This window comes from Dipteris shenzhenensis, chromosome 16 (genome assembly GCF_047967505.1).
Source record: "Dipteris shenzhenensis isolate YYH24624 ecotype China chromosome 16, Dip_SZ_1.0, whole genome shotgun sequence".
Taxonomy (NCBI): Eukaryota; Viridiplantae; Streptophyta; class Polypodiopsida; order Gleicheniales; family Dipteridaceae; genus Dipteris; species Dipteris shenzhenensis.
In genome coordinates, this window is record NC_141611.1 from 26,946,131 (window position 1) to 26,958,179 (window position 12,049).

At 43.8% G+C, this 12,049-nt stretch overlaps 1 protein-coding gene across 1 annotated transcript; it reads right to left on the minus strand.

Annotated features, from left to right (window-relative positions):
- Positions 1 to 881: 881 nt before the first annotated feature.
- LOC147892764 (pentatricopeptide repeat-containing protein At2g39620-like) lies at positions 882 to 5,090 on the minus strand. The gene is made up of 2 exons (XM_087387526.1): positions 4,732 to 5,090; positions 882 to 4,650 (listed from the first exon to the last, which is right to left on the minus strand). The coding sequence occupies exon 2, from the start codon at positions 4,382 to 4,384 to the stop codon at positions 1,547 to 1,549; it is 2,838 nt and encodes a 945-aa protein (XP_087243652.1). The 5' UTR covers positions 4,385 to 4,650; positions 4,732 to 5,090; the 3' UTR covers positions 882 to 1,546.
- Between the last annotated feature and the right edge of the window lie 6,959 nt (positions 5,091 to 12,049).

The window sequence follows — 12,049 nt, forward strand, 5'->3', positions numbered from 1 at the left end:
GTCGTTATTACACAACACACAAAACAAACAATCCACGACTAAATAGTATATGTTCTCAATTTGATATGAGCAACCCACATGTGAGATCAATTACCTTGGACTTGTCAAGGATATACATTGGGTGCTTCGTATATTCCTTCCTAGCAATTTGCAGACAATAAATGTCATTATTGTTGGGTGACACTCTTGTTTACTTTGTCCAATATGCGATGACAAGTTCCTTCAATTCAAAGCTCAACATATCATTACGGGGTTTTCATTTGCAAAGATCGAAATATAATTTGCTTCCATCTCCATTGCTAAAAACCTATTGAGTAAAGATTCCTAGGATGTATGTTGAACACTCCTGAGGCTCTAGGAATGGAAATATCATCTTCATCCAATGCTGCCGTGCTGCCGTATCATGGAGAAGAGTAATAGAAAAGACACAAATTGTGATGAAAAAGCTCAGAAGAGAAACAGAAAGAGAGTGCAACAAAGAAAGCATGTGAACCTTTACAGTATACAAAACACATTGCCTTCAATTGGCCCTCATTGTAGCAGTGAAATTGCTATGGATATCATTGTGAGGCCAGATTGTGGTTGCAAGGAAGTTGGGAGGCAGACTATTGAGAGAGGAACAAGAGAGTATGCAAGAATAACTGAGCTTGTACTTGAAGAAAGACGGCACGTGCCGGCCAAAGAAGTTGGTAGAAAAGTGAGGAGAGAGAGAGATCGTGTTGAGCAAGCTCAAAAGAGAAAGAGAACACAACAAAGAAAGAACATGCACCCCTGCAGTGGATGTGCCTTACTGCATATAAATTGTAGAAACTAACGTCCGCGGACCCCCCATGTAGTGTTGAGCTTAACTTTGAAATCAGGTGGTATTTGAATGTGTTCTTAATTCTAAATACACACACAAACTATGTGCTTTTGTGCTTTAATAGCACATAAACAGGACATAGTATTTTGGACAATTTAGCATGCATTCTCCCTACAAGGGAACAGATTTCAAAAAATCGAGAAGGCATTCCTCTAGGCACACTCCCAGTTGGCATTCTTCAAGGCATTCCACATAATCAAGGGTTTGGGAAGGCGAGGAACCTGCCAAATACTTTGCTGCTATATTTTTGGTATACTTCCAGTGGCTGCACGACAGCCACCTGAATGTGTGTAGTTTTTAACAACACGTATCTGTCCCCTTGAGTGCATAGGTAGTGCAAGATGCTGATCATTGCCATCCCAGAGAACTAGCCTCGAACCATGTCCACAAACCAAATTTCTTTGCATCATCTTATACATCCCGCAAATGTGGAAAATACCCTTCCTCTTATTCTGAGGAAAAGATCTCTAGCTTTTTGCCTTAAGAATGTCTTGCATTGCCCACCAAAACTCTTAAGCACGTCCAACTCAGTCCTGGATTCTCCCATGGTTGTTCTTTCAATCTCAATCCTTGAGAATGCCTTGTATTGCCCACAAAAACTCTAAGCACAGCTCCGCCAAGGCAAGTCCAACACAGTCCTGGATTCTCCCATGCTTGTTCTTTCAATTTCATTCCTTGACCTTCTCATCCCCCTGTATATGAGCATATGTTAGACATCAAGACATAAGCTGTAGCATCCTTTTCATCCAATCGCATTGCACGTTCAAAGGCCTGCTTTCCAAGCTCCAAATTACCCCACTTTAGACAAGCACCCAACATAGTATGCCACACAACAAGGTTAGGATGGAAAGGCATATTCTCTGCCATTGCTACCGCCTCGTCTAATTGGCCTGCACGGCCGAGGAGATCAACCAGACATATGTGGTGCTCAAAAGTTGGACTGATGCCAGAGTCTTTGGTCATGGTGTCAAAGCACTCCTTCCCTTTCTCCACCAGACCAGAGTGACTGCAAGCAGTAAGAACACCAAGGAATGTGACCCCGCATGGCTTTATGCCTTCTCTTGTCATTTGCTCAAGCAAATGGAAAAGAACTTCACTCTCTCCATGCTGGGCATATCCTGTGATTAGTGCATTCCATGAGACCACATCTCGCACTGGAAGCCTATCAAACACTTCCCTTGCTTTTACAAGCCAGCCACATTTGGCATACATATCAATCAAAGCATTGCCAACAAACAGATCTCTTTCCAACCCCTCTTTAGCAATTTCAGCATGAATTTTTTGGCCTGTGAATATGGTCCCTATGCCACCACATGCATTCAAGTTGCAAACAAACGTGACAGCATCCGGGGAGACACCCTCCAGTTGCATCTGTTTGTAACAGTTTAGTGCTTCCTCACCAAGCCCATGGTCAGCATACCCAGCTATTAGTGCATTCCATGAGATCACATTTCTGAATGCAAGCTTGTCAAACACGTCCCTTGCACTTGCTAGCCAACCACAGTTGGCATACATGTTGACCACAGTGCTACCGACACAAAGGTCTCTTTCCAAACCCCTTCTGGCAATCTCAGCGTGTATTTCTTGGCCCTTGTCTATGGCTCTTATGCTGCCACACGCTTTCAAGCTGCAGATAAACGTGACAACATTTGGGGCAACACCCTGCAACTGCATCTGTTTGACACAGTTCAGGGCTTCCTCAACAAGCCCGTGTTCAGCATATCCTGTGATTAGGGCATTCCATGACACTGCATTTTGAAATGGAAGCCTGTCAAACACTTCATGTGCTTTTGCAAGCAAGCCACACTTAGCATACAAATCTACCAAGGTGCTGCCAACACAAAGATCTGCCTCCAACCCCCTTCTAATAATCTCTGCATGTATTTCTTGGCCTTTGTCTATGGCGCCTATACTGCCACAGGCTTTCAAGCTGCAAACAAGCGTTACAAGATCCGCAGAGACACCCTCGAGTTGCATCTGTTTGAAACAGTCCAGTGCTTCTGTACCAAGGCCATGTTCAGCATATCCAGCAATCAGAGCAGTCCATGAGACCACATCCCGAACTGAAAGCTTGTCAAATGCTTGCTGTGCTTTTGCAAGAGAGCCACACTTCGCATACATATCCACCAGGATGCTTCCAACCCGAACATCTCTTTCCAATCCCCTTCTCGCGATCTCCGTGTGTATTTCTTGGCCCTTATCTACTGCTCCTATGCTGGCACACGCTTTCAAGCTGCAAACAAAGGTGACAGCAACTGGAGAGATACAGTCCAGTTGCATCTCTTCAAAACAGTTTAGTGCTTCTTCACCCAGTTCCTGTTTGGTATATCCTGCGATTAGCGCATTCCATGAGACTACATTTCGAATTGAAAGCTCATCAAACACTTCCTGTGCATTTACAACCAAGCCACATTTAGCATACATGTCGACCAAAGTGTTGCCAACAGAAAGATCTCTATCCAACCCCTTCCTTGCAATCTCTGCATGTATTTCTTGGCCCTTCGTTAGGGCATCTATAGCACCACATGCTTTCAAGCTGCAAACAAACGTGACAGCATCCGGAGAGACACCCTCCAATTGCATCTGTTCCAAGCATTTAAGCGCTTCCTCACCAAGCCCACGTTCAGCATATCCTGCGATTAGCCCATTCCATGTGACCACATTTCGAACCGGAAGCTTGTCAAATGTTTCACGTGCTGTTGCCAGCAAGCCGCATTTGGCATACATATCTACCAGAGTGGTGCCAACAAAAAGATCTGTTTCCAGCCCCCTTCGGGCAATCTCAGCATGTATTTTGCGGGCCTTATCTATGGCTCCTATGCTGCCACATGCTCTCAAGCTGCAAACAAAAGTGACAGCATCTGGAGAGACACCGTCCACCTGCATCTGTTTGTAGCAGTTCAGCGCTTCCTCACCAATACCATGTTCAGCATATCCTGTGATTAATGCATTCCATGAAACCACATCTCGAACTGCAAGCCTGTCAAACACTACTCGTGCATTTGCAAGCAAGCCGCCTTTGGCATACATACCCACCAAGGTGCTGCCAACAAAAAGATTTTCTTCCAAGCCCTTTCTGGCAATCTCAGCATGTATTTCTTGGCCTCTTTCCAGGTCTTTCAGCTTAGCACAAGCCTTCAGTAGGGCAAGAAACGTACACTCGCTAGGATGTACACAATCATCCTGCATCTTCTGGTACATGTTGAGGGCATGATGTGATTCTCCACATTCAGTATAACCAGTGATAAGAGAATTCCAAGCATACACATTCCGATCAACTAGCCTGTTAAAAACCAGCCAAGCATCGCACATGCTTCCACATTCCACCAACATTGGAACGAGGTAGTTCCCAAGAGATCTGTGAGCTTCCAGCCCATTTTTGCACATGTAAGCATGCACTCGCTTGCCAAACGCTAGAATTTTCTTTTTCCTGCAGTCCTGCAAAATGCAGATGAAGTTATCAACCGAAAGCAGCTGTGGCATCCGGTCCAATGAAGTGAGTGTGTCCTGTAAACGCAACATCTCCCAGTCACTGTTCTCTCACAGTTCTTACGGTACTCCCGAGCTCAAGCCAGCCTTGTAATTGCTTTCACATTCCTGCAGCAAGCCACGATCTTCACACTTTGACCGGACCTGACCACTGCATGCTTTGCCCTTGTGGATTCCATTGCTTCCGGACTCCTTTTTATCATACATTTCTTTAACCCAAAAATTGGATTGTACCAGCCGTCTAATTACAGTGACTACTTCGTAATTTTTGGCTTGAAATCTGGATTCCTTGCGTTTTTCTGTCAAAGGCACAACAGATTTGTCAGCCTAGCCAATCTACAGTTTTACCTGTTCAAATTAATTTGTCCAGGTTCACTTACCACTAGGAGGGGTTTCGTGAAGGACTTCTGCCATAAGCACTCGTTGATTGAGCTGCATTGCCACAATGCAAGACGGTTGTCGATGTCCTGCAGTAAACAAATGAGAACTAGTTCGAGTAAAAGCAGCAGAAGAATCCTCCGAAACCGTTTGACTGCCTCCCTGGGTTCCTGGGGTCTCAGGGGAAGCCATGGGAGAGTTTCTGTCTGATAGCCTGTGCACATGAAATGCCAAACTTCGTCTGTTCATTTTGTATCTAACGGATCATGGACAGGCAAGATTGCCCACAGCCCAAGATGTGGGTATGGCGGCTCTACACCTTAAGGAGGAGGAAGTAGAATTGGAGAATGGCTACCGGTTGGGTGGGGTGGCTCACACAATCAACGGTCACCAGCTACTAATTTATGTCACCCGTGTCTGATTGGTTTAGCGGTTGGAGGAGATGGAATGGGCCACTTGAAGGAGGTGGGCGGCCTTCATCGACCGGACACAAATCTTTTGTGTCAGTGTCTGGGCCCGTCCCGTCCTATTGGGCAACTAGAACAGTAGCCCTTCACATCACCTTTTGGAGGATGGCTGCTGCTGTGGATGGTGTGAACCCGGCCCTTCTATGCACACAACCATCTACGAGAGGCACGTTGCCCATGGCCCACATTGATAGGCTACAAGTATCCTTACTGAGGGAAATCAAATACGAGCAACTCCTCAAGTGGGCGAGTTCCTAAATCGCCCGCTTCTCTTATCGTCAAATATTATGAATAAGAATCCCACGTGATGTGACTCTAAAATTTAGTACTATTCTCAACTCGCCAAACTTAGGAGGCCAGGTCGACCAAAGAGAAACTCAACCTAAAGGCAATACCTTGCATAGGAGGGATTTGCATAGCAATGCAAGGTACACCCATTATCTGAAGTATGGTCAAACTTTTATAAAACATACAAGTGCAAGACAATCACTTGTCTGCATCTGAAACTGTAACTATGAACTTGGAAATGCAATCTGCGAGGGAAATCAAATGTGGGAAACCACTCAAGTGGCCAAGCGCTCAAACCACTTGAGTTGCCATTGCTCTGCTTATTGTCAAATATTGTGAATAAGGATCCCACGTGATGTGACTCTAAAATTTAGTACTGCCTTGAGCTGGCCCAACTTAGGTTGACCAAAGAAAAACTTGACGCAAATGCAATATCTTGCATAGGAGGTTTGCATAGCAACGGAAGGTACACCAATTACGTGAAGTCATGTGGTCATTAAAACCTACAAGTGCAAGACGCTCAATCACTTGTTTGTATCTGAAGTTGTAATTGTGAACTTGGAAATGCAATCCTCAGGGGAAATCAAACGTGGGCAGCCACTCAAGTGGGCGAGCACCCCAACCACTTGAGCGGCCACTTCTCTCCTTATCGTTAAATGTTATGAATAATGGTCCCACGTGATGTGACTCTAAAATTAAGTACCGTGGTTAGTTGGCCAAAGTTAGCAGGTTAGGTTGACCAAAGAAAAACTTGACCTAAATGCAATGCCTTGGATAGCAATGCAAGGTACACCCATTACATGAAATATGGTCAAAATTTCATGAAACCTACAAGTGCAAGGCTCAATCACTTGTCTATATCTAAAGTTGTAACCATGAACTTGGAAATGCAATCCCCAACGAAAATTGGACGTGGGTAGTCGCTCAAGTGGGCAAATGCCCAAAATCACTTGAGCTGCCACTACTGCTCTTATTGAAGAATATTATGAATAAGGGTCCCATGCGATGTGACTCTAAAATCTAGTATTGCTATCGGTTGGGCAAACTTAGGAGGTTAGGTCGACCAAAGAAAAACTTGACCTAAATGCAATACCTTGCATAGGAGGGTTTGCATAGCAACACAAGGTACACCCATTACTTGAAGTATGGTCAAAACTTTATTAAACTTGTTTATATTTGAAGTTGTAACTATGAACTTGGAATTGCAAGACGAAGATGTAACGATGAAGAATTCCATTACCATGAAGATTTCATATTACGCTTAATCAAGAATGGTTCCAAAGTCTAAGGTTTAGAGTGCGCCTTATAAGTTTAAGCGTGTCCCCCATCTTCCCTATTTCTTCCTAAAACTTTCCCTAGTTTTTCTCTAATTTCCCCCTAATTTTTCTCTAATTTCTTTCCTCCCCATTTCTCTACATGTTTCCCCTAATTTCCCTTTTTTCCCTTAACTCTCTCCTATTCTTTCTCTATTGTTTCTTATTTTCCCATTTTCTTCCTCTAATTTTCTCCCTTTTTCTTTCTCTAATCCCCCCAAAATTTGTCTTAATTTCCCCTAATTTTTCTCAAACTTAACCCTTAATTCCTCATTAAGATCTCTCCCAAACTAATCCCCCATTAATCTTCCCCCCGGCCCTAATTCACTCACTTATTTCCACACTTTCCTCTTTGGCACCCCAAACCTTCGATTTCCATGCCTTTCCCTAATTTCTCCCCCGATAGCTCGCTTCCCCATATCTCATTTTTAATCAGTCTACTCCCTTTTATTAAACCCGACTGCCTTGCTTACTATAAATAATCTCTCTCTCTCTCTCTCTCTCTCTCTCTCTCTATCTATCTATCTATCTATCTATATATATATACAATTCTTGTCTCAACAACCCCTGCACTCCCCCCCAACTACTCGCAGCCTACTCTTCCTACACTGGCACACCCGGCTTACTCAGCATAGTACCGTCACACCCCACTGTCCCACTGCCTACTGCACAATTACCCTAACTAACTCCCTCTTATCTCCAACTAACTCGCCTCCTCTACAACCTTGTGCGAGCTCGCCTCCCTAAATATGTTAGATGTTGTTGACTTCCTATTCAATTCATTGGCTATGACTATTACCTGTCTGTGTCGCCACTTGCCTCTGCCTACTGCATCCCCTGACTCCTTGTTGCAGCTTGACAGCCCCATACTAGTTCTTGCCTTCGCCCTCGATGACCAGCCACAAATCTCTAGGTTTCTTCTCTACTTTTCTTTAATTTCTTTGCACTTGATGTTGCATTGCCTCTTATGAAAACTCTCCTTCGTCCACTGGTCCATGCCTCGCAATCAGCGACTTGGACTCCGAGGAGCTTTTAAATGATGATTCTCATCATTAGTCAATTTCTCTCTCCCTCATTTACATTCACTTGTGCCTTTATTTGTACCTCTTCGTTCACCCCACCCCCCCCCCCCCCCCTCCCCCCCGTCCTCTCCCTTACCCACAAGCCCCTCTCCACCCATGCCAACCCTCCTTTCGGAGTTATTTCACCAACCCTTCCTTTATGAGTTTTATTCGTCGTAAGGCCTAATGTTATTCCTACAAGCTTAAGTCTACTCATAAAGCTCAATTTTAATATGTTTATTTTTTTATTGATAAGTTTACTTTATATGGTATGACCCCTTTACAAAAACCCTTTTAAATTAGGGAAAATTAATTCTCCTTTTAGTTTACTCTCTTCCCACGTATTTAATTTCCTCATTATGTTTCTATCTACCATACCTTTACCTGTGTTACTAAAGATAATTTATTCCTATAAAATCTAATTTATCCTCTTATGACACCTATCTTCCCAACTAAGGTTTAAGCGAGTTCTCACCACGTTTTTCTTGTTGGATGGTGGTAGGTATGCAAACTCCCCTCTTCAATAAAATTGATGCTTGGTAGGACTTACCCAAGCTCAACTTTTATGCATTTTTACACAAAATCATTTTTACGAAATTGCCCACTGTTGGTTAACTTTTATTAAGAGTGGTTCATCGACTAGTACAAACTTTTCCTTTAATGCAATAAGTTTCTCTTTCTAATCCATTGTCTAGCATTACTCTTTTGTCATGTCACTATGCAAAGGTGTCAAGTCTTACGTGCGCGCGCACGCACACACACACACACACACACACACACACACACCCACACCCCCACCCACCATTGCAAGACAAGAGTGCAAGAAATCTCTTGAATATTTGTCTTGTGAAGTAGGTCCAGGTCTCTAACTAAGGATATATATAAAAGATTAAAATAAGCATATGGAGAAAGATAACATTTTTTCTTAAGAGATTGGAGTGGTTTATATGTATGACGTTGATTAATGATGCAAGTAGGCATTATTGGATGTTGTGGCCTTCACCCCTCGATTGAGGTAAGGGGAGCATGGTTTATTGGTGGCGGGTGTCACGATGTAGGACACATGGCATTGGTTGGATTTAATCCCATAAACATTAATGTGGCCCTAATGGCCTTGGATATATTGGCCTGATTTCCCCCCTCTCTCTCATCCCTCCTTGGACCTTGTAGGGGGAGACAGAGGTATGTGTGGCTAGGAGGCCACAAACACTTCATCAGTAAATCTAGTAGTGTTTTCCCTATCATTCCTAGTTCCCAGCCTTGACCATTCTTGTTTATTCTCATCATTAGCATTGCTAGAGAAAACTTGTACCATCTATATGTGGGATTCATGCATGTACCTTCAAGGTTCCACTTGCACTTCATTGACATCATCTTAAGTGACTTGTGCTTCATTGACATATTCTTCAGTGACCTCTTGGAGTCATGCACCTTCATTTGGGAAGCCACTTGACTTGGAGACATGGAACTGTATGTATTGTAGAGGTGGGGGAGCATCCATCACTTCAATAAACATCAATGTGAATCTTAGGCTAGATCGAAATATCCTCACTAGCCTAACATTTTCCTCCTTGAGCCACATTTTCTATCCCTTTCATTTTTCACTTGCATTTTGTACCTTTCACGTTCACATTCCAAGAATGAAATGTGCTTCAAAGGTGAGGGACATGCTGAGCCATTTTTGGAGTTAACACATTGGCCATGTAAAGAATAAGGGAGAGAGATAGGAGACTCAAGTTCACCTTTCTTCACAACACACAAGCGAGAGAGGACACAAGGTTGGAGGGTGAAGCCTTTCTTCACTTTTGCACACAACAACAATACAATAGAAGAGGGAAATACCCTATATGTCAAAACCTAGAATACGTGGTTCATATGTGAACCCAAACCAAAAACATACGTGGTAGTCTAACTACACCACGAGTACAACTAACATAGGCGGTGACATAAATGATAGTCATCCAGGAGATATGTCGGGGATAGAGCTTGATATCTCAACACTCCCCCTCAAGCTCAAATCCATCTCATGTACACCAAGCAAGCTCCTAAATCTGCGAAGCTTCTCGGTACCCAATGCCTTCGTAAAGATATCAGCCACCTGCTCCTCAGTGCTGACATAGACAAGATCAATCTCACCAGCTAGAACCTTCTCTCTCACAAAGTGATAATGCACCTCAATGTGCTTCGTTCTAGCATGATAAACTGGGTTATTAGCAAGCATGATGCTGCTAATGTTGTCACAATGAATGACAACTGCTGCATGAACTGACTGTCCCATATCTGCAAGTAGCTTCCGTAACCAAGCTACCTCACATGCAGCCATTGCTGCACCCCTGTACTCAGCCTCTGTGCTCGACAAGGCAACTGTTGGCTGCTTCTTGCTGCTCCAACTGATGGCACCACTCCCAAGGGAAAACATAAAACCACTAGTAGATCTCCTGTCTGAGACACTACCAGCCCAGTCAGCATCTGTGTATCCATGTACCTGTAATGCACACCCAGCTTCATAAAACAGTCCATAATGCAATGTGGACTTCACATACCGCAGTATGCGCCTAGCCGCATCCAAATGTGGCTTCCTCGGTGCCTGCATAAACTGACTCACCAGCCCCACAGCATAGCTCAAATCTGGTCTGGTTATAGTCATGTAAATCAAGCTACCTACTATGCGCCTGTACATAGTAATATCTTCAAGAAGCTCACCTGTTTCTGCATTGAGCTTCACATTCTGCTCCAATGGAACAGAAATAGGCTTACAGCCTGTCATCCCATATTTGGACAACATGTCCAAACCGTATTGCCTTTGCAACAGCCATATCCCACTCGGGGATCTAATAACCTCAATGCCCAAGAAGTAACGCAGCTCTCCCAAATCCTTCATCTCAAATTTCTGCTTCAACAGCAGCTTCACTTCATTAATGTCTGCATCACTATCACCTGTAATAATCAAGTCATCAACATAGATGACTATAAGCACAATCCCTCTGTTTGTTCTTTTCACATAAAGTGAAAAATCTGAATTGGAAATCTAAAATCCAATAGTGACAAGATATTGCGCTATCTTGTCTGACCATGCCCTCGGCGCCTGTTTTAAGCCATACAAGGCTTTGCGCAACCTGCATACAAAATCGGGGTGTGCATTATCCTCATAACCTTCTGGCTGCATCATATAAACCTCTTCCTGCAAGTCACCATGCAAGAAGGCATTTTTCACATCCATCTGATGCAAAGACCATCCCTTTGCAGCAGCCATAGCAATTACTGCTCTCACGGTTGCCATCCTTGCAACTGGGCTGAAAGTTTCCTCATAGTCAATTCCATATGTCTGTGCAAAACCTTTGGCAACCAATCTTGCCTTGTACCTGCTAACAGACCCATCAGCATTGTGCTTTACTTTGTAAACCCACTTGCAGCCAATAGCCTTCTTATCATGAGGCAAAGGCATCAAATCCCAAGTGTGGTTTGCATCCAAGGCAGCCATCTCTTCATCCATAGCTGCTTCCCAATTTTTATGCCCTGCTGCATCCTCAAAACATGTGGGCTCTGGCTCCTCTAGAACCTTGACCATATAAGCATAGTGATGTGCTGTATACCCATCATATCTCAGCCTGTCAACTGGATACTTAATACGAGTGGAACTCCGTACAACTGGATCAGTTGCAGGAGTCTTTAAATCATGCCTGCTTTTCCTTGCACCAGGTGTAACAACAGAAGGAATCCCAAGTTCCTCATCAAGGCTCATTTCAGAGCCACTTGACTCTCCATCAACATGAGAGCTACCAGCAGACACATCAAACACTGGAGCATGGTCCACTTTTTCTTTTCCCTTATGTGATACCTGCACAACACTATCAGGACTGCCATGTGACGATTCACTAGATCTCAATCTCCCTGTCCATGCATTAGATCCACTAGTAGAGGACTCTCTGGGTCCACTCAAGGCTTGAGATTGCTGCTCTGCATTTATTGCAGCATTCCCATTTCCTGCATCTGCATCTCCTACCATAATAGTTGGTGCATACCAGCTGCTCATTTCATCAAAAACAACATCTCTGCTCACTTGCATTTTGCGGGTGGAAGGGTTATAACAGCGATACCCTTTCTGGTGCTGAGCATATCCAATAAAGATGCATTTTTCTGCCTTTGGATCCAGCTTTGTTCTCTTCTCATCAGGAACATGAACATAAGCTA

Excerpts from the sequence above, each read along its gene's own strand:
- LOC147892764 (XM_087387526.1), bottom strand. The coding sequence starts at position 4,384 with ATGTTGCGTTTACAGGACACACTCACTTCATTGGACCGGATGCCACAG.